This window comes from Sinocyclocheilus grahami, unplaced genomic scaffold (genome assembly GCF_001515645.1).
Source record: "Sinocyclocheilus grahami isolate Dianchi unplaced genomic scaffold, SAMN03320097.WGS_v1.1 scaffold465.1, whole genome shotgun sequence".
Classification (NCBI taxonomy): Eukaryota; Metazoa; Chordata; class Actinopteri; order Cypriniformes; family Cyprinidae; genus Sinocyclocheilus; species Sinocyclocheilus grahami.
In genome coordinates, this window is record NW_015505644.1 from 1,351,853 (window position 1) to 1,375,931 (window position 24,079).

The 24,079-nt window shown below is 38.8% G+C and overlaps 1 protein-coding gene and 1 pseudogene across 2 annotated transcripts in view; both read right to left on the reverse strand.

The window, feature by feature from the left end:
• LOC107553165 (bridging integrator 3-like) overlaps positions 1-12,831 on the reverse strand; it is a 58,939-nt gene extending 46,108 nt beyond the window's left edge. The window contains exons 1-2 of one of the 2 annotated variants that reach the window (XM_016235294.1): positions 12,679-12,820; positions 642-690 (exon numbers count right to left, since the gene is read on the reverse strand). In XM_016235294.1, coding sequence (XP_016090780.1) covers positions 642-690; positions 12,679-12,686 — 57 coding nt within the window. In that variant the 5' untranslated portion in view covers positions 12,687-12,820. Of the gene's footprint in view, positions 1-641; positions 691-12,678 lie in introns of both variants that reach the window. The other variant, XM_016235295.1, reaches the window with a different exon arrangement.
• Positions 12,832-17,452: 4,621 nt separating this feature from the next.
• LOC107553128 (early growth response protein 3 pseudogene) lies at positions 17,453-20,580 on the reverse strand (annotated as a pseudogene).
• Positions 20,581-24,079: the final 3,499 nt, after the last annotated feature.

Sequence of the window (24,079 nt, forward strand, 5' to 3'; positions counted from 1 at the left end):
ATTTCTAGCTGTTAAGTTTAGGTATTGTGTATGGCTAGGGATGTAAAATATTGTCATGCAGAATATGTGCTTTATAAGTACTAATAAACAGCCAATATGTTAATAATAGGCATGCTAATAAGCAACTAGTTAATATTAAGAATGGGTCCCTATACTAAAGTGTTACCCAGTTTTGTATTTCTACATAATTTTTTATTTGATTGTGTCTTTTGCATTGCGTCTTGTGCCTTTGTCTTTTTGTCCAATTTTTCAAATGTTTTTGCTTCAAATCCAAGTTTGTACCTTGTAGCTGGCTGACTTGCTTCATGGCTTTTGACTCTTACACAAAGACTTATTTTTAATAAAAATGGGAAAACACATCACTCAAATATGTAGTTATATCATATTAAACATTAAAACAAAATTATATCAATATTTTTAAAAATTGCATTAATATTATTTTATCAATACTGTGCATGTGTTATATAAATTAATCTGTTATATCATATCTATCGGCTTTATACCAGCAAAATATTGGCAGCATTAAAAATGTTTTAGAGTCTGGTTTGAAAACAATCATTATTTTTGCAATTGCATTTTGTGGCACAGAATTCATCAGTAAAAATGGAAAAAGGAAGAGTAAAGTCCTGTGGATTTCTTACCGTTTTCGAAACAATCTGTTTCCTTGGTTGTCCAATTTTGAAAGGAATCCTAGAAAAAAAAGAAATGCATAATTATAAGGTGGATCACATTTAGACAGAAAGAATGCATTTCATTTTTTATCTTAAATTAATTTTATTTAACATTTATAACATTAAGTACAATTATAATATCAAATTTTACTCCATTTTTATTTTTCAAAGAAAGGCTGAATGCTTCATTCAAAGGTCATTAAGTATTTCATAGACAGTATTTCATAGACCGTTTTGGGGTTCACTAGGAAAACCCCAGCAGCTAATCAAATCATCTCATATGGGCCACATAAATTCATCTTAGAAGCTATCAAAGGCAGATGAGCATAATTGGAAGTGGCTGTCGCCCCTGCCACAAGTCTTCCTGTGGGAGATCACTACATGTGCACATCTTACACACATGCACGTTCCTGTGGTCTGCTACTGCAAGCGGGCATTCGCTCAGAGCCCTGCAGACTCAGGTGTTCACAGGAAGCGGTCTCACATACACAAGTGTGCAACACACGGCAGCAAATCAATAGCAACCACAGGTCACCTTCAGGAATGAACCCGAATAATGAGTTCACAGTCCCCCACGGATCGTAACTCCAGTTCGGTGATGTTTCCACTATATATCACGACCAAACGGTTCTGAATTTCTTTAAAGTTACATTTTGTGTTTATTAAAGCATATTACTTGTAGTTCAATAAATAAGTGAAGAATCACAACACAAGAGAACTAACCTTTTTAGTTCTAGACTGATTCTTCATTAGGACAGTAAGGGTCAGATAAGCCTATAAATGAGTTCAGAGCTAATAAAGTCAATCTTTTCACAATGTCTGACAATCAATTTTCACTTTTTAGCAGACCTCAACAGATCCTAAAACTGACATCCAAGTCCTCTGGGTGTGAAGGTGTTAACTTTGGACTGGTTTTCTTCCAATTCAACAAATGCAAAAAAAGACCGATACGCCTACAGATCGTCCTTCAGTTAGGTCACAACGGTTGGTTTTGTCTCCTGATAAAATCTCATTCAAAGTTCAACTTGTTTAATTTGATACTTTGTGCCATTCAGTCACCTTTTCTAACCCATTTGTTTTATGCTGCTGTTAACTGTCAAGTTTAAAGAGAGGAACGTGACAAAATAATGCTGTTTGGAATTGAAGAACTTCATTCTGGTGAATTGATTTCTGACGTTGAACAGTAAACAAGCTCTCAAAATCATTTCATTTCAAATCACACCAAAGGCCTCAAGCTAATGTAGCAGAACCGTGGTGCTTCAACGAATGAAACATACCATGCTGTTCACATGGATGATCAAGGTTTAAGTCCAGCCTGCAACATGACCAAATATACAGAAATATTTACCTACATATATTTTTACAAAAACATTTTAACATGGAAAAAAAAGTAAAGAAGGGATTTCCCTGATCATTTATGAGTGATGCAATCTAATCATGTCAAAGTTTTGAACCAAATCATGCAAAGCAGAGTTAGTGTAAGGACAAGGCCTTTGAAAAACTTAATTGCCAAATTAAAAAAAACAAAACATTCTAATAATCACAATATTGCTTAATTCGCAGCACGAATATACTGGGAGTATTCAATATATCACCCAGCCCTAAACCTTGTATTATCCGCAGGCCAACGGCGATCGTAAACAATAAGCAAATAATATTGGTCAATGCTGATACCATCACATAACTGTGCATTCCTAATTGTGTGGGTTTAAAAAAAAAAAAACCGGCAGGATTGACACACCATTCAACCCGTTTCTTTGGGAATGGCAGGCCTTCCAGTCAAACTTGTTAATGTACTAAAGCCGTGGCACAATGCCATCACGTTCCCATCTCCTGTTCTCACAACTTCCCTTAAGTGAAGAGTAGCAATTAACCGTTCGGCCCCCTTCTTCTCTGTCTCATGTGTCGTTTAGTAATTACACCTGAGACAGGCTGAGGTAGACCTGAAGAGAGAAAAAAAAAAACAACACGTTTCCATGGGTGCCATTGCAGGCACCTCTCTCACGCACATCTACACACACTACTATTGATGTGACAGAAGTATGGCTGCAGATGATTGATAGACAGCTGGGGATGACAGGAACGCGGTGATGCCGGCTGCGTCAAAGCAAAGGTGTGTGAGCTAATGAGACGGAAAGAGAGAGGTGTGTGAGAGAGAGAGTGTGTGTGTGTGTGTGTGTGAGAGAGAAAACTTGGTATAGAGGACAGAAATTAAACCGGAACAGTTGTGTGTGTGTATATATATATATATATATATATATGTGTGTGTGTGTGTGTATTTAGATGTACATAATAAATATACACAGTATACGCATATATTATGTAAACAAAAACTTAAATTTTGGATGCGATTACTCGCAATTAATCATTTGCTAATATATATATAATATACACACACACAAACTGAACTATGTGTGTATATGTATGTATGTATATATATATATATGTGTATATATGCGCACACACACACACACACACACGCACAAACTGAACTATTGAAATGTGATGTGTAAGCAAAAAAAAACTAAATATTTTAATATATTATAAAATATTAAATCACATTTTAAAGATAAGACACAGCCCTGCTCCAAAGAACACAAAGTTCACCTTTTGTCATGCTGCTGTTATGCCTAAATCATCATGGAAAACTACAAGTCATCACCCACAGAACTTCCTGAAGTCCTACCACTGACTCACCCCAAAAACAGTTTACTACTGCCAAAATTACATAAACAGCCATCACTCAGAGCTCGGCAAGCAGAGAAAAAAAAAGAGAAAGTAGACTGAAGTCAATTGTTTCATCTGTGTGATGACGTAGTGAGTTGCAACATCAAGTGATCTGTTGTTTCTCCTTTCATGTCGTCAGAAAGGTGAGTTTATCTTCGTAAGCAGGTCACGCGTCAGTAAGGGTTGCTCAACGAGATCTTCTATATGATTTGACAGAGGAAATCCATTTAACATTCAGAGAAGATAGATTTTCGATACGAAAAAAAAAACTTGTCAAGGCAATATTTCTCATTTTCATACTGAACTAAAACCAATAAATAATTTATAATAAATACTACATAGAAACATTAAAACAAAATCTAATAAAAATGACAAAAACGCACAACATAATTACAATAACTTAAATTAAATTGAGTATAGAAAATATTTTTAAAAAAATCGAATTATAAGTCTTAACAAAAGGTGCAACGATATTAAAAATAATATTAGTACACACACGTATGTACTGTATAAAACACTGGTAAAAATATTTTCACAAACAAATCAATACGTTTATTTAGCTACAATAGAAACAATAGGTTTGGGCACGTTTATGAAAATTACTAACATTGAGTACTTGCTTATTTAGAATAACACACAAAAACTCTAATTAACATTAAAGTTAAAAACAAGGTTAAAAACAAATTAGGAAGACATTTTCTGTAGAAATCCTTCCAGCACAATAAATACAAATCCACACAATTATTTATATATATATTATAAGTTTAAAAACTATGAAAACCCTTCATTTCTATTACTTATTTATGCCCACTATCTTAACAATAACATTTATTTTGCATAAAGAAAAAGATGAGTGATTAACTAATTCGTATGGCTTAATGTGCCATAAAAATATAACTTGGAAAATGAAACCACTTTGCAAAATTCCTTCATTAACATTACAACAGACTTGTTGATGGCCCTTCCAATGTCACAACTCACATAAAGCAATACGTAAACTTAAAAACTACTTGCATGTCCGTTTCACAGAAAGTTATTATTTGACTTCAGAAGATTGTGAATATAGCACACGAGTCATCTAAAACTGATTTTATGGGGTTTTTTAATGGTGCATTTTTTTGGAGTTTGACAGCATCTACCATCATTTACCTTCATTGTATGGAAAAAGAGAAGTACGAATGTGCTGATAAACGTCTTTTGTGTTCCACGAAAGTCTGTCATATGAGCCGGAAAAACAGGGGGAATATATAATGACAGTTTTCATTTGGTGATGAACTATCCCTTCACAACCTACTAATCAAGATTAGCATAACAACACCTGGGGCCTGATGTATAAACGTTGCGTGGAATATGTGCGTGGAAAATTTTCCACGCACATATCGGGATTTATAACAAATAAACTAGGCGTAAATATGCGCACCGTACAGACACTCTAGACCATGCGTACACACTCTTTTACTGGAGTGAGCGAAATAATGAAGCAAACAGAATGATATTAAAATCTGTTTTACATTTGACATACACATATATTAAATATGACACTCTGAATAATGCAGTTAAAGACTGAAATTTCATGAAATTATTATCCAGAAATTACAACATTTTTATATGAATTTAAACAGAAATATTTGCAGTGGATGTGCTGCTTTCGAACAATTTTCCTGTGGTAGGGCTGCACGATTAATCGAAGTCGTGTGTTTATTAGTCACGTTGAATTAATGAAAGCAGTTGAATCGTCTGTTTATTCAGCTGCAGCAATAGGCATTTTCTGGGTTTCTTCTGCGAGGTGTATTTGGAGTTTCAGCGCGAGAGCGCCCTCTGGCCTTTGGATGGAGATTTACTGCGGATCACAGAACCGCGCTTCACTGAAAGATACGCATGACGATCGCATCTTCTGTCGAATCGCGATCTCGATTCCATTTCGATTTATCACGCAGCCCTATCCTGTGGTATGCGATTTAATGTTTAATCACAGCGAGGATTGCTTGGCGCATGACAATTCAGCTTTAAATTGTGTTCTAAATAGCAAAATTCATGTTCTGAGAAAATACTTTTGCGCGAATAATGATCACTGATGTGAACTTGATTCGTCTGATGCTTTGAAACATATATGGTAATGACAGACATAAGGATGCACAAACATTCCTGGTTTGATGACAGTACTCTAAAACCTCTGTTCACAGGTGTCGCACACAGACAGTAGCCTAATGATAACCCCTTTCGTGCTCTTCCCAATATTGTGACAAACACCATATTTAAAAGATAGAATTTGAAGGAAACTAAGATATGCACGTTTTATTTTCAAAATGTTTTTGTTATTGTCACGGTGAGTCAGGAAGTTATTTACACTGCAAAAAAATAAGGCCTATCTCCATTCAAATATACATTCTAAAATATATGCTTACTTTATAGGAAGAATTGCATATAATTTGAATAGCAATGTGATGTCTCAAAAAGCATTTATAGTGCATAGGCCTATCTCATATTTTCCTAACGTATTGTACACTTAACTGCGTTAAACAGTGTCACGTGGATGGAATATGCATGGAAATGGTATGCAGATGACATTATGCATATTAAAACTAAGCGTTGTAAGCTCCATATATGGCTATTTCGGGGAGGAGACAGGGTGGAGATTCATGTACGCACAATCTTCCGCTGACTGGGTCTTACAAAGGGAATTTTGCGCAGGTTCTGGCGTACGCATGGCTTTATAAATCTGACAACTTTTGTACGTACGCAAAATCCAGCTTTTGTGCGTACGCACACATTTAGGATGAAATCTACGTAAAGTTTTATACATGAGGCCCCTGAGCTGTAGGGTAGTTTAAGCAGCCTGCTATAAGTCAGGATGTCAAGGTTCTGACAGGAAGGAAGGAAGAAATTCAGTGGGATGATTTTGTACTGTGGGAATCTGCAGCGAAAGTTCTTCGCATACAAGGCCATTTTTACATGCACCCTTATTTAAGCAAGCGGTCAGGCCAGAAGATCCCGATCCCATGCTCTTGAAGAGGTCACGTAAAAAGAAAGAAGGAAAAAGCTGGAATTACATATTTTTGAAGGTATAATATTATTAACAGACTTATTGTCTTATTGCAGCCAATAAAATGGATTTAAGTGCATTCTTGGACCGTAAATTGCTCAGTTGTGTAAAAGCAAGCAGGCACTTGTCCAAATTTGTCCTAAATTAATAAATAAAATATTTTATAAATATTATCAAATATTTTCAAAAATAATTAATGCATTTAAACTAATAAATGACAGTTATGCCTTTCTATGTATGCTTTTAGCATCAAACTTTCAAGTAATCTGACATCAGATATATTTAAAGAAATATGGGAAAATACCAGGGGTTTATTGCAGGAACTTCCTGTCTGCGGTACAGTGAGAGAGAATATGAAATATTATTTATGGAGATATTGTTCACAATAGTATCCTGTGTGGCATCAGTTCATTTCGGGTTTGCAAATTTGTGCATGATATCATTACAGGGACGCTGCTGCTGCTTCTGCAGCTAAATACTGAGTTTATTATGTCAACCAATGGCGCCTTTTGGACATCAAAACAAGACGTAATGAGCAGTAATTAACCTTCCATTTTAATCTGTTAATTACAGTGTTGACCATCCAAATTCAGTGTAGAAACCATGGACATCAGCTGCTGTCTGAAGAGATAACCGTCACATGATGGCCACTGTCAGAGTATTTTTGGTAGTTTTGTTTTAGTTTTGAAAATTTTGAAACTGTAATTAAAACTGTGCAACTCAATGCAAGTTTATACAGTTCAAATATACTCTCTAACACTGTCCTACTGACATTGAAATACAGCTATGAGGTGAAAGAAATGACAAACAGAACATATTTGATGCCTAATACAGCTTAGTGGAGCAGAATTCTGGACCATTGAGTCTTCACTGTGGACGGGATTTCCCAACCCGACAAAGCGAAAAATTAGTGTGCAACACAGTAGTGGCTGGTCAGGAAACTCAAGATTAACATGGAAGGGTGACGCAATTTATGGTGTCATGTCTGGTTATATTGTAAGATCCATTTCAAGCCAAAACAGAGAACGAACAAGACAAACCTCTGTCACGACAAGCAAAACAGCCTGGAACCTTCAGAGCTCAGTTATGAACTAAAGGAAAGTTACAATCAACAAATGCACATCCTTAGAAAATGTAACAAGAACAGGGCTGTCAAACTCATTTTAAGTCACAGCTCGTACTGGACTAAACGTCTCCTTGTGGGGGCTGAATATTTATAAAAACTCGGTGTTCCCAATGGAGAGCACATACTCAATAGAGTCTTCTGCAGGTAATAGAAGTTAACAATAACTTTATATTGCTTTAGTACTCAATATTGGCTAAATATTTATTATTTTCAGTCACCAAATGCCTTTAGATCAGATTTTGGTAGGGAATATTACCCAAACTGTTGTGCCCTGATTAATATGAATTGTTTAGTTAGGATTCCCGACCTAATTTCACTTGCATTAACAGTGGTGGCCAAATTTATTAGAACACTAGTATTTTCAGCAGCTAAAAATGGTTTTAAGTCAGTTATTTCTATCTTTTGCTGTAGTGTGTCAGTAGGAAATATCAGTTTCCATTTCCAAACATTAATTGTAATAACCCAGTGAGATTTTTGTCTGACAGCAGCCAGTGCGCCACACAGATATCTGATCTGATCATCATCAGTCTGTCTGAGATTACATGAAGAAACAGAACAAACTGAGACAGACTCAATCCAGAAGAACTGTGGCAACATCTCCAAGATGCTTCAAGAAATGTTTTATAGTTTATGCCCCAAATCTCAGATTCATAATTTCATCTGAAAAAGGAAGTCGTAGACATTCATGCTCAAGGCCTGACCTATTGGCCAAATGATGTGGCCTTTAGTATTAAAATAAAGCATTATGTTACTGGTAATTCTGCAGAGAGACTGAAGAAGACTAAATGATTCCTGTTGCTTTCATGACGACTTAAACAAAATCCTCTCCATTCACAGAGACACCGATTAATGAAAAGTGGCCTGTTCTGAAATCCAAGACTTTACGCTATCAGCATGATCACAGACGCGCGAACAAAGCTTCGTTCAGACTTGCAGCAGAAATTACAGCGAGAACAGGCAAACTTGACTCACGCTACACAGCAGCCCGAGCGGAGATGCCAGCTAATGGATGCTCTATCTGTTGAGACGGCAGATTTACGCCGGGATCTTATCTACAAGGAGTACAGAGACTCGGTTGACGTTAATTGTTGTCACAGCGACCCCCGTGTCAGAGCGACCGCGTCACTCTATCTAGCAAGAGGCCCTGCATGAATGTAGCGGGTCAGCCTGGCTCATAAAGGATCCTTTTACCACCGGCTCATTCGGGCCTTCACCCCAACACTAAGCGTACTTTAGTGGAAGCATCCTCTGCCGGCCGCTGACCTTTCAGTAGGACCCTGTGACGCCGATTCAATTTCTGAAGTCGAACCTCTAACAATGCAAATGGTAGAATGTTTAATATGTCAAAAGGAAAAGCCATAAAAGCAGTCCCCCTCTCTGCTTCAGATCGGACAGAGAATGACGTTTTGACATTCTGTGACGTTAAAAAAGCTGAATTTTTTCAGCCAGAGTGGCCAGAGAATTGTGACATTATATCATTTTTGCATGTAGCAGATCGCTCTAGTGTGGTCACAAAGCCATGAGCCAAAACAAATGCATGTCTGTTCATCTTCACCTCGGTTTGCAAGTTCATTCACATTATGTCGATCGTTCAGTCTGAAAACTGTGACCTTAACAAGCCAAGCCTGCTTTGCTGCAAGCAGTGCAATTACGTTATGACATGAATGCTTAAAGTATATGCCATCACCCTATTTATTTCTTGTATTCAGGCTTTCTGCAGGTTTTATAAAAGGTATATTTAAGACTTAAGACTAAAGAAAATTTAAGGAATAAAGTGAATGGAACACAATGCGTCAATAATATGATCTTTAAATGTAAATGTCTTGTAGCAACACTTCACATCTTCCAGATCTCAATTAGATCATCCATCAGACCTCAATTAGTTTTTAATTAATTTTACAAACACAGACACACACACACACACAATAATACTATAACTCCGCTTCCAACCACTGGAATATAGAAATAATCGTAACTTTTACTGCAAAAAAACAAAAACAAAAACAAAAAAAAAACCTGATGTTCGCTTTCCAGTGCAAACTTCCAACGATTCTTAAATCAAGATACATTAACTTGAGAATCAAAATAACATCATCAGAACTCTTGCTTTGAGAAATTGATCAAAATGAAGTGAGTTTATGATTAAAACGAGAACAAATATCAGCTAATGGACTCATACTAGGTTTTTCGAAAAACACATTATTTTTCACATATTTTGCATTATTACAACACCTCTCTCCCCAGTCTGGCACGAACAGCTTGAATAGTTCCTGTATCAAATGAAGGCCCACCTTCTAAAATACGAAATGTGCTGTGATTGGTCAGCTGGGCCGGTGTGTGCTGTGATTGGTCAGCTGGGCCGGTGTGTGCTGTGATTGGTCAGCTGGGTCGGTGTGTGCTGTGAATGGTCAACTGGGCCGGTGTGTGCTGTGATTGGTCAACTGGGCCAGCGTGTGTAGTGATTGGTTAGCTGGGCCAGCGTGTGTAGTGATTGGTCAGCTGGGCCTGTGTGAGTTGTGAATGGTCAGCTGGGCCGGTGTGTGCTGTGATTGGTCAGCTGGGCCGGTGTGTGCTGTGAATGGTCAACTGGGCCGGTGTGTGCTGTGATTGGTCAACTGGGCCAGCGTGTGTAGTGATTGGTTAGCTGGGCCAGCGTGTGTAGTGATTGGTTAGCTGGGCCAGTGTGTGTTGTGATTGGTCAACTGGGCCAGTGTGTGCTGTGATTGGTTAGCTGGGCCGGTGTGTGCTGTGATTGGTCAGCTGGGCCGGTGGGTGCTGTGATTGGTCAGCTGGGCCGGTGTGTGCTGTGATTGGTCAGCTGGGCCGGTGGGTGCTGTGATTGGTCAGCTGGGCCGGTGTGTGCTGTGATTGGTCAGCTGGGCCGGTGTGTGTTGTGATTGGTCAACTGGGCCAGCGTGTGTAGTGATTGGTTAGCTGGGCCAGTGTGTGTTGTGATTGGTCAACTGGGCCAGTGTGTGCTGTGATTGGTTAGCTGGGCCGGTGTGTGCTGTGATTGGCAGCACTCGGCGCCTGGTCAGGAAATGTCACGCCCCTTACCATAGCCACCTGCGAGCTTCAGTGTAAACATTGCGTCAAAATCAAATAAATTTAAGCGCGATTTAAACCTGGATGATTGTAACCACTCTAAGTTGGTCTGCCTAGGGAAAACTAGCGTGTCTCCGACATAGTGATGATAACACTCGTTGCCTTCTCTAGTGCAGCTCAACCAGGTCTCGTCCCATTCGTCGATATCTGTGATATCACAAATCCCAGAAAATATGTGTTGTAGTCCAAACGAGTCATTCGTTGTAGTTTTTGAAAGTGATTTCTGTTAAATGAAATATCTCCTTTTGGAGTGGACTTTGAACTTTGTATCGTTGTAGATCTTTTTTTATGCTCAAACAGCAAAATTACAGACTAACTAAAGTTGAAAAAGCATAATAGGACCCCTTTAAGGATGTTCAGATATTTGTACTGGAAAACAAGACAAAAATGCTGGGACAACATTGACTTTTTTTGCAATACATGCTACATTTAATGCTATAACTTTAGGAATTTAAGGCTTTGTGGTCCAATTTAATACCGTTTCAGGCCTTAATTTGTAGAAGGGCATATTGAGACTTTTTAAGACCCCCAGAAACTAATCATCTACGCATAGAGTACATTTCTTTTTTGACCTTTTCAATCAAAATACCTTGATTTTCTCACTGGTAACTGGGTTCAAGGAGACTAGATGACTAGAGAAGTGCAGTCATCCAATCATTTGCCTCCTTAAACCCAGTCTCTTTCTTACAATCCACTACAAGCTCACAGTCATACACCTCCATCCAATCAACAACCAATGAGAACCAAGTCCCCACTAGGTGCCTTATATATTTTTTTCTTTTTTGATAATCTGCTTCACCCAGATGTACATCAATACATAAAGAAAGGTTCGTCACTACTTTAGTTACATTTCGACTTTAAAAAACAGACTTTTATATGCATCCACTTAATTCTGAATGCTAGCTTTCGAATGTTACTGTAAAGGCCACAACGACTACAATACAGCACGATGAACATAGACGATCAACCAACCTTAAAAACTGCAAATCATCACAAAATCACTTTGTGCATTTGTTAAAGCACCATGACAAATTATTATGTTATCTACAAACAAAACTGTCAAACCTTTGTAGTTTAATGGCAATGTCTTTCCCCAAGTTCTCTTACATCTTGATGAAAGCATAACAAACTGACAGGGCAAAACTACACAAGTCGACAGTGGTCCATTGTGTTCAACCTAAAACAAATGCTAACAAGTCTCTAGTTTCCTGGAATCCAGTGAAAGACGGACTCGGCGACCGATGAAGGGAACTACACTTAAAAACAGGTTCTTCGATGGTTCTCTGAAAACCCCTCAGCAAAGAACCCTCTTGTTTTCTAGAGCCACAGGGGCTCTTGAGCTGCTCCTGTATATAGCAAGCTCTTCGGATTCAAAGTGTGTGATGTTACATTACAGGTTCTTCAGATCAGTGTAGGCTACTCATTTCTAGGACAAGAATACAGATAAAAAAAAGTTCTAAAATGTAAAGTAAACAGACTGAAATGCATACTCTCTGCCAGATCCATTAGAAATGATTCATACAATTAGACGTAGCCTACACATATCACAGTGTGCCTGTATTTAATAAATACTTTTTTAGAATTAAAGTAGCTTAAAATAAAAATCAAATAACCTTTAAACCTATACTTCAGACTGTAAACATCGTGTCTCCGAGGCTTGTGTGCTAACTTAGCTACTGAGACCAAGGGAAGAGCTATGGGCTAACAAGCGAAATACAATTATATATTTACAGAAAACAGGACAATCCTACATATCGTTTTTAAGTGTTTATGTAACGTTTAAACTCATTTGTAACCTCAAACAATGTTAGAATAGTCAACGGCGCGGTGTCAAAAGCTCGCTCGCTGCCTAGCTAGACAGCACTTTAGGTGTATTCGGCCGCTCGGAGTGCAGTCTAGGTAGACAGCTCACTATGTTTTGAGACGCAGTCCGCGACACTACGCGTCGTCCGAAAACAAACGCGTTATTATTATTTATTAGCCCACATAAGCGTTGTGATACATACCAACTCATCTTGTGCTCAACTTCAATCCAAATCAATCGAAACAGAATCCCTTTCCTTCAAAAACCATCGCCTTTTCAGTCCATAAGAGTGGGACGGCGAACAGGAAGTAGAGAAGTTTACTGCAAGTCAGAGGTCGCGAGGATTTAAACTACGGCAAGCGGAGAGGTCAAACTACAGCCGCGCAACAGGTACCTCAGGAGACATTCACACACACACACACACACACACACACTGCGTTTATGGAGACTAGACGCAAACCAAATGACTGCAACGATACAAGATTTCTTAGTTTCTCTTAATAGTTGATCTTCAGCATTATTTATCGTCCATTCTTTAAAGAGAACGTATAAGGGCTGTCGAATAAATCCAATGGCCTTTACCAAGAAGCTTTACTGAAGAGTGGCTCTTTCGACGCTCTGGGGAGTCGAGTTAATCGAGTTCTCAGGTGTGTCTAATTTGAACTTTATCTCATGCTTCTCCTGAAATCTTTAGCAGAAGTATGAATAAACACTAATGAGGCGATGTGGATATATGGCTCGGGTAACTTGAGTAGGCCTGCTTATTAAGATGATGAAATTTGATAAGAAATGAAATCTCTGTTCTTTGTTCAAATCATTGTTGCTGAGGACAAATTTAGATGTTAAAGAAATCTCATTATCTCATATTATTTAAATATGTCAATGTCTTAAGGCATAGGCCTATTCACATCAAGGAGTCAGAATTACCTCCTCTCCTAGGTTCACGAAACGTCGTCCATAAAACGCATTGCTGTTCTGTTGTAAGTAATCTTACAGATTGTTAAATGCATCTACTTTCGGAAGACCAAATAAAGTGCTTTTGCTTTCGCCTAGAAACACACAGCGTCTCCCTGACATGCTGCTTCAACACTAACTGCGGTTACTGAAACCACGCCTTCTTTCTTTGCATGCACATTTGGGTGGCATTATGCTAATATTTCCACATAGTGAGGTAGATATGTGGGGGCGTGTTAGAACGAGCCGTTTTAGGAGGGCGTGGCAGAGTCTTAACTTTGATAAAGAATATCTCTTTGGATTTGAGACTTTAGTCTTTGCAACTTCAGGGATCTTATCTATGCACAATCAGCTTGTAACACTCCAAAGAGAAAGGAAAACTTGAAATCGCATCATATGACCCCTTTAAAGATAACAGTAACTAAAAAGTTTTAATAATCATTCAAATTCTATGAGAATAGCAGAGTCCACATCACAACTATAATGATAACGACACAGACGAACAATATCGTTGAAATCGCTTTCAGAAAAAAAAAAATTTCTGCTGATGAACAATTAAACAATTACAGCCGATCAGAATCCGTCCTGCTTTAAAAGTGCTCAAGTATTTAAAGCAGCAGAGATAGAACAGAATGGTCCATCGGTGCGGCCACTGATATGGTTGTCTAGATAGTTTTATAATTACCGTTTTTGAGAATGTTAAAAAGAAAGAAAGTTCTAATTTCTCAAGAATAGATAAGTCCACACCACATCTATAATGATAACGAATGATATCGTTGAAATCACTTTCAGAAAAAATTCCCCCCCCCCCTAATTTTTAGAACAAATTTTATACATTGACAGCCAAACATAATTTACTGGATTTTAAAGAACTTCAGCATTCAGTCAGCAGTAGTACAAGCTGATTAAAGCATTCTTGTCTGTTAGTTTCTCTGGGTGTCGTCTTCCAAGCCAAATCTTAAAATGAGAATTTTTACATATAAAGGTTAACAGTAATTGACTACCCTGTGGTAATAAAGCTGATTTATATTTATATAGAATTGCTAAGTCTATTTTTATTCATACAACTTTTTTTTTTTTTTTTTACAATTAGCCACGCACACCTTCAAATTGAGGTAGTTTATTCCATCTTTCCCGGTTTGTTGACATATCTTTTTTGTTTTGTATATCTGCAACACACACAAAAAGACAGTGGATTCTGTTGTATTTTATTCAGGTACGCATCAACTGGAAAACATTTAATTTACAACAAAATGAGAAGCCAAGGGAACATTTCCTCTCCACAAAAGGATAACATCAATTCATTTAGAGAACAATTAGGAGATTTTACCACTGGGCCTTACTGTAAGGCAATGGAAGTAACAGGAGGTAAAAACGTATCAAAACATCCTTTCTTCTAGTGAGCTAAATCCCACGCTTGTGTCCCTCATACGCATAAACGTGACCACAAACAACTCTAAGTGCCTCCATCTGATAAGAGACATGCAAGACATGCAGTAAGAGATACAGTCCTTTTCCTGTAGAAAAAGAATACGGATACCAAAATATCGGCCACACAACAAAGCATTCATTTGCACACTATAAACCGGAAACGTTATGAGAACGGATGAGCATCAGTAAAGATGACTTTCTTCTTTCGCTTGTGTTTTTTTTTTTTGTAGAGGAGATGAGTCACTGATCGTGCACAGCGCAGTGGACAGCGTCATGGGCCGATGCTGAATGTTTACTCTCAGTCTTTAATGAGAGGGTTACAGGGAGTAAAGTAATCAGGTAAACAACAGTGAATCAGTGTTGTGAAACAGGGCCTGCTTCAGAGCCGACTAGGGTCACATTTACATTTCTGTGCTGTGCTCTGCGCATATTGTTCCATGGCAGCCAAGCCTGCAACCCGGTTTGGCAGAAACAAGGCTGTTCATCCTGGCTCTGATCCAAAGCCGGACAGTGAACAGTCATGCTGAGACCATGACGAGGGGAAGGGTTGAGTTGAGTTGTGAGACTCGTCACGATATCCATTTGCCCCAAAAACGGGCTGCTTCATATTATACTAATGCACTGAGTGAAAAGGCTTGCAAAGTTCTTGATTAATTGCAAATGATACTGAAACTTCAATCATTCATATATATATATATATGTCTATTTAATAGGTGGGGAGGGCTAATCAGGTAAACAACAGTGAATCAGCGTTGTGAAACAGGGCCTGCTTCAGAGCCGACTAGGGTCACATTTACATTTCTGTGCTGTGCTCTGCGCATATTGTTCCATGGCAGCCAAGCCTGCAACCCGGTTTGGCAGAAACAAGGCTGTTCATCCTGGCTCTGATCCAAAGCCGGACAGTGAACAGTCATGCTGAGACCATGACGAGGGGAAGGGTTGAGTTGAGTTGTGAGACTCGTCACGATATCCATTTGCCCCAAAAACGGGCTGCTTCATATTATACTAATGCACTGAGTGAAAGGCTTGCAAAGTTCTTGATTAATTGCAAATGATACTGAAACTTCAATCATTCATATATATATATATATGTCTATTTAATAGGTGGGGAGGGCTAATATTGAGCTAGTTTCTCTGATACTGTACTCACAGGGTCACAGCTATTTATTTTTGGCTATTCTAGTGAAATTGACTCATACATACAAAAATGGAAAATATGCATGGAAGCACTCAGCACAGATATACAGGTGCATGCAAGCATGCTGAAAAACAAACACACGCACATAAGCACACGTTTTCCGGAGGTCACGATTGCTTGTTGCTTCACAGAACTTTATGAGGAAGACTTTTACTTCGTGTTCATAAAATCTGAGTCATGACGGATATTGTGTTTTACGTTAGAATCACTTAAACACATTCGCCAGATGAATTTCCTTTGCATCTCCGCAGCTTTTCAGCACGCAGCTCCTAACGTAAAATGTTCCCTTCAAGCTGAAGAAACGCACACATTGCATGCACACAATTCCGTCGGGTATCGCATCTGAGAACTGCTTCGCTATTTTTACTGCTGCAGTTTGGCCCTGCATTCTGATGTGTCTTGGCACAGAAAGAAAGAAAAAAGAAAATAACAGATAAAAAAATTAAGCCAGAAGCTGTTTTTGTATGTATTCCTATTTAAAAAACAATCCTTCTCATACCATGTGTGCTTCAGAAATGAAGATATTTCTCTAAAAAGAAAAAAAAGAGCTGAGGAGAGACCTTGAACAGATCCCGATATTACAGAAACTGTTATAACTCAACATTTACACTCTCCTCCCAGAAATCTAATATGTAATATTCCCTTCTTCACTTACATTGAGAGAGGTTAAGAGGTACAAACTTACTTGTGTACACAATTCTGACATTAAGGGCCATATCGATGCATAATTCAAGACAATAATGCCAATGCATACATTCAGAATGCCTGTTTAGCTTTCGGCAGATTTCAGCAGTATATGTAGATGTGTTTCTGGATCAATATTTGGTTTGTATCATTTCCCTTTTGCACCCCAGATAAATATTGCATTTATTATTTTAACTCGGCTGCTAGAGCTATAACCTGATGTGCATTTTCTATATTGCCTATAAGGAGCTGCACTTTTTTAATTAAAGGACATTTTGGGAATTCATTTTAATGGTCAAATTATTTCTGTATATTTAATTGTTCAAAATTGATCTTAAATATCACTATTCTATTAGTTATTCATGCATGACCTCACCGAGAGAGAAATAAAAGGGAATTCTGACAGAAGATACGTTGCAGAAGTGGTTTGCCCAAGATGGCGAGAGTCTGCCAAAAATATGGTATAAAATGTGGATGATTGAATTTTTCTGGGAACGTAAGCCAGGAGTGAGGAGTGCTTATATATGGGACCATATGGTCAAAACTATTTAGAATTTTTCTTTCAATTTTAAATCTTTAAAGTGTAGGATTTAAATGAAAGCTAAACTTTCTGAAATGAGTAAAATACAACTGTAGTGTTTTGTATGCATAGTTTGCTTATAAGATTATGAGATACACGTGTTTTTGCTTTGAGTTTTTCACCAAATAATCGTACTGTTTATTCATTTATTAAACACATCATTCAGTGTGTCCGCAAGTCATCATTTGTAAAATTGTGCTAATAACAGATAATATTTGAGACTCTGAAGAAATGCCGGAGAATGCATCACATTTGACACTGTCAATAGTCGATTTTTCTTGCACGCACACACACACACACACACTTAAAAAACATTCTGCACTATGTACACAATCTCAAAAACAGAAGAAAGAAAGAAAACAAAATGTAAACACACCCTTTTTTTCAACATTCAGTCAATGTAAAATCTAAGTATACGAGTGTTGGCGTATGCATTAGCATACACACGTGTACACACGCACACACACACATGCACGAACAAACATTGTAATACTGAAGGACATTGCTTTGTACATTCCAAGTAGAAAACATGTAGTAATATGTTTGTATAATTATCTGTACAAAACCCCCTCTCGTTCTCATCATTAATATTCAGAATCTCTAGGCATGATCCGGATATGAGTAACCGTGGAGATATACCACATTACGGTGCTGCCCCTGAGAGCAGTATAAATGTCGAAACGGTTCCCATCCAAAAGCATCTTGAATGGCATGCATATAGCAGGCAGGCCTCAGCCGGTAAAAATGCAAAACAATGACTCCTAAGATCAATCCTGCCCAGTGGTGATGCTCGCAGGCAAGCATTACCATAATTTTGGCTGATTTCGTTTTTGAAAACCGTGTGTACATGTGTGTTAAAATGCGTGCTGAATATATAATGTGCATAAAAAGAGACCCGATGAAAATTATTGGATGATGAAAGCAGGAAACGCAACTGTCCAGTAAAACAATGACAATAAGGACAACAAAAGGACAATTGTCACATAAAAATAGTCATTTTTAAAGTAGTAACTGTTGTTGACACTCTGCATTGTTTGAATTGGATGCATATTGCTGTGGGTCTTCAGTCGTGACTGATGCAATCTTTTTAGTACTAGCGAAGACGTGATACTAGATGCATGCAGGGATACAGGCAGCAAAAACAGAAAGGCAAAATGTTTGGATCGGATCACCGTATCTCACTCTACCAGAAGTAGATATGCAGAACTGCAGGTTTGGCCCTTATGCGCACTAAAAGAAGCGAAACAGGTAAAGGCCACAGCTGTGTCTTAATTTCAATCCCTACTGTAGAAAGCAAACTTGTGAAAGTGAGACAGACTGTGTTTTATTGTCGTCGTTGTTGTTGTTTTTCGTTTTTTATTGCACTGAAAGTCTGTTGCGGATAACAAATGCCGTCTGCATCCCTTACTTGTATATAAGGGATTTGGAAATAGTAAAATAACGCAACTGCATAATGCAACAGACCTTTAACGTCCACCTGAACTCAGTCTCCTTGAGCCTTCAGAGCTCGTAGGTTTTCCCCAAATCAACATTTGAAATGAAGTTATTAGGTCAATACAAACAATATATATATTTTTTAATTGTCTGCTGTATTTAAATGCATTTGGCACATTCTGTTGAAAAACAACAACAACACAGAAACATTAAATAATTAACAATCATTTAAAAAGACTGCAACACATTAAGCAAATGAAAGTGCACTTTTTATCTGACAACTCACTGACAAACCAAAATACAAGGAAAAATGAAAAGACTAAAATCTCAAGAGATTGCTCTGGTCCCCAGAGCTGAGAGTTGAACCCTTATGACTGCGCTGCGTCTGCAAGTGCTCTTTCTGTGGATTGACCTGACTGCTTGAACCGTCATCTTTGACGCCCTCTCTGTCCCATCCATGCAACATGAGTCCACTTACTCCCCACTCATTTGACCTTAAACAATAGTGGCTACAGAAAAATGCCACTACAATCAATGAAAACCGTAGGAAACGGATATAGTGAGAGGGAGCGAGTATAAGAGTCAAGTGTGTATATAAGAGGAGAAAGAAACCTTCTTTTTTTCTCCTCAAAGTCTTACTTTGCAAGTCCATCTCATGCACAAGTGGTGACGGTCATGATATTGGCACTGCTGGGTCCCGCACTCCCACAGGAGCTGGGAGGAGAGGTGTGGCTCCCCCCTGCCCCAGCGCTACTGCCCTTGTCCATGGGTTTCTTGTCTTTCTGTTTCAGGTGCACCTTGGCATGCCGCTTTCGCTCGTCGCTCCTCGCAAACTTGCGTCCGCAGAACTCGCAAGAGAAGGGCTTCTCACCAGTGTGCGTGCGGATGTGCGTGGTTAGATGGTCGCTGCGACTGAAGGATCGCATGCAGATGCGGCACTGGAAGGGTTTGTGTCCCGTGTGGATGCGCAGGTGACGCGTCAATTCGTCTGATCGCGAAAAGCGACGGTCGCAGTTCTCCGCCGGACAGGCGTGCGGTCGCTCATGCACAGGAGTTTTGCTTGGCCGGTTGGGGTACTTTCTTGGTCGAATGGGTTTCAGAGCGAGTGTTTGAGAGGGTTGATGGTGTTGGGAAATGTGCTGTTGCCCACCGAGAAAGCCGGGATGGATCTGTTGCTTATCCTTAAAGGCTCGAATGGTCTCGAGCGGAGTTATGGGAGGTGGGTTCACTCTAATAGGGTCCATGGTTTGGAAGGGTTTATGCTCCATCACCCCTACGTCCCCCTGGTGATGGAAGAGGTTGTAGTCTGGGATCATGGAAAAGAGACTTCCGTCCATGCCCGGTTTGGAGGTGGTGTGGTAGTCGTTGCTCGGGTAAGGCAGAGACGAGGACGTGGCCGGGCTGTGGTGGAACGTCACCTGCTCTGGGTAGATCTCGCCACAGGTCGAGTAGGCAGGAAGGGGTGGTGCGTATACTTGATCCATGTCTGACGACTGGCCACCCATACTGCCGCTCGACGAAGACGTCTGGGTGGTGATGTTGCCAGGTGATGGTGACACCCCCAGGATTCCCGCACTCACCAGACTAATGATGTTGTTGTCGGGACACCATCCGGAGCCTCCGATGCTGCCGGATGGAGGGGTGTCGAATGCGAACTTGCCCAGGTAGGTGACGGTTTGCCCGCTTCGACCAGACTGGAAACCGGAGCCGTATTGAACTTCTCCACTGCCCTTCTCGCCGCCCATCCCCAAGTCCATGATATTATCTGTGTGACAGGGGGTCAGAATGAACACCGTCAATTCAGAATGCCACACGTTGAACAATAAGGGTCAAAGAAACTATGCATGGGAAAGTGACTAGTGGAAAGTTCTGCATCTACAGAGAAAGCTTCTAGGAGAATCTATGCTAATAGGCACTAACTGACTATCACTTGCTTGTTTTATAACTTTATTCTTAAGTTGGTCTCGGAATCGACATCTCGGCATACCTCTGTTAATCGCCTGTTCCAAAAAAAGAGAAGAAAGTGAAGCATATCAGTCCGAATGAAGGCGTGGAAATGAACAAAAAGCAGAAATGCACAGTGATTTAAGATTCCAGTCAATATCTCCCTCCACCCTCGCCAACTTATTGTCTTTCTGTCACAAAGTCTAAACGGCTGCGTATTCAGTCGTAGGACTTTAACTTATTTGGCAATCAGGCTTCTCCGTACAACAGGATGTCACGATTGACATCACTGTTACTCTTATACGCACTTGATCTCTCTTTCTCTCTCCCACACCTTCAGTCTTTTCAGAGAGAGACACTTGACGGCTGCTCGAAAATGTACCAAACAAGGATCTGATGTATTGTAGTCACTTCAATCACTTTTAATATGTCTGTTGTTGAGCGCAATACACTGCTGATCACAACACGTCTGTAAATTCAACATTTTACGACGGCTCACTAAGTTTAGTCTTGTACGTGCACTTACAGTAATCGCAGTGTGTACACCAAATTGTGGCTTACGGTAGAAACAAACAGAATGAAAATTACAGATGGTCCTCGCATCTGTTCAACACACATAAGGTACATGTGTGAAGAGATGCTGTGCTGCGTCTGAAGGAAAAGACTCATTCGGGCAGAAATCAGAGAAAAAGAGAGAAGCGTGTATTCCAGTGATAAGTAAAAAACACGATTTATTTCATGCTATGCCTGTCATTACAGGATGTGTGTGGAGATGCACTTGTGGGTATCTTTTACAGGGGCGTTTGGTAGGACACTTTGTAAGGACAAGAAAGGTTTGTCACCTTGAAACATTGTGATAAGCAGTCCCACAGAGATAGTGTGCAGATTTAATAAAGTGTGCTAACAGAAAGTTCTCATGGAGTCTGAAATCTATAAATATATCTACATAACATCTGTACAAAAAAGTAAGTAATTTATGCATCACAATACGTGTAACCCTATAACCTTATATATCCTTATATATATTTTTTTATTCTATTTACATATCTATATTATGTAACTTGTATTTATTTATATAGCCTATTTTATTATTTTTATGATTGAGGGGAAATAATGTCTTTTAAAAATTAGAAAATTAGATTTTTTTTTAAAAATCTACATGTTTTGAGAAATTGTTCTCAAAATGTTCCCTTTTCCTGAAATCTATAAATATATCTACATAACATCTGTACAAAAAAGTAAGTAATTTATGCATCACAATACATGTAACCCTATAACCTTATATATCCTTATATATTTTTTTTTATTCTATTTACATATCTATATTATGTAACTTGTATTTATTTATATAGCCTATTTTATTATTTTTATGATTGAGGGGAAATAATGTCTTTTAAAAATTAGAAAATTAGATTTTTTTTAAAAATCTACATGTTTTGAGAAATTGTTCTCAAAATGTTCCCTTTTGAAGAACTCACGCATTTGATAAGGACTAGCATTTTCAGTCGGAAGTTGGCATTGACATTTCGTATTAATTTTGATATTTTAATAAACGAAACGAGGTCAATACTCTCCCGCAAGTGTGGCAAGCATAGCCTCTTTTGACCTGCAGAGTGAAAACCACATCAAGAGCTTTGCGAAACTCCATCAGTATATATACATCAAGAGGACGAATGATCTTATGCTTTCACTCTCGAATATAACTACGATATTTTGACAGCTCTTCACCTGATTTTTTTAAGGTCGCAAAATGATAAAGTTATAGAAAGCTAATGATGTTGCACTAAAAAAATGAGCTAAAAATTCCCTCGTAGAGTGTGGGATTTTTAATTGATTTTTGTTTATGTTTTTTTTTAATATCAACTACTTAAGCTTTCAATTAAATATATTTGATATGTCAAGAGGAGAAACAGAGAGGGGGGAAAAATACAGCGACATTAAGAGAAAAAATCTAACAATTTGATGACATGACTGGAAGGAATTCCTCAATATTCTGGCACCATTATCTTAGCTAGTAGTCCGATTTAATTTATTTTGTATTGTTCACTATTCTAGGCGAAAATACTGGTCCAGAAAACGTTCTTGATTTTTTTTTCATGTGCCGAGAAAATGTAAATTATTTTAAAAGGTGCGAGAGTGAAGTGAAAAGAATACAAAAAACACAAAATGTGAAATTCAGGTAATAAACCTTCCGATCGATCTCCAGTCTTCTGAAATCTCTCGAAAAGCGACAGAAAGAGATCGCAATCCCTTTGGAATTGTATCCGAGCGCGCAACGGGCACCGCGCTGATGTCTCCTCGCGAGGATGTTGGTCGACTGCTTGGTGTTTGATTTCTGTGAGGTGTTACTGTCTCTGGATGAGCAGAGAGAGATGTTGGTGGCGGTGGTGGTGATTGCACAAGTGTAGCGAGCGCAGGGAACTCCAGCGCTTTCTTGTTCAACTGGGGGACGGAACAAGTGCGTGACGTAGATGACCATATATGGACACACAAAGCGAGACGGCCGCTCGACGTCACATGGAATGGAAGCTCCTCATAGTGGAACGTTAGAGTCGGTCGCAGGAAGAGAAGTGCTCAGCGGAGCAGCGGAGGGACGTTCTCATCGGCTTGGGTGACTGCTGGAGCCGGCGAAGAGTGAGAAGTGTTTTGGGAGCATGGATGTTGCTAGATCTGTGAGCGCATGACTGTGTAAACCGGGAAACTTCGTTTTTTTTGAAAAAGCATGAAAAGTGCGTTTATGCATTGTTTAGTGCAGAAGCGGAATACATGCATTTGCTGTTGCAGTAGCTAGGCTAATATTACCATTTTTTGTATTATTTAAAATGATAAATATAGACATTATATATGATATATAGATATATGACATTATTAATGAAAATATACAATTATATATATAAAAAAAAAGAAGATGCACCCTCTCGTCTGCACGGATGCGGCATTATTTCCACAAAAGCCGTATTTGATAGCTAAACCCACAGTCACTTTTACTCAGCTGTGTGAAGATCGTAAGAAAGGGGCTTTTATTAAATTCTCCTGTATAAGGGTCTAAAGCAGGGGTGTCAAACTCAGTTCCTGGAGGGCCGCAGACCTGCATAGTTTAGTTCCAACACACATACCATGTAGTTTCCAAATAAGCCTTAATGACTTGATTAGCTGGATTAGGTGTGTTTAATTAGGGGTGCATCTAAACTGTGCAGGGCTGTGGCCCTCCAGGAACTGAGTTTGACACCCCTGGTCTAAATTAACTACTTTTATTCAACTAAAAATAAATACATAAAAATAGGCTAATTAAATATAATAGCCTTATGACTGAATACAGTACGTTACACCAACATATCCACTTTTTGCAATTCAGAATGGATCGATAACACTGCTAGG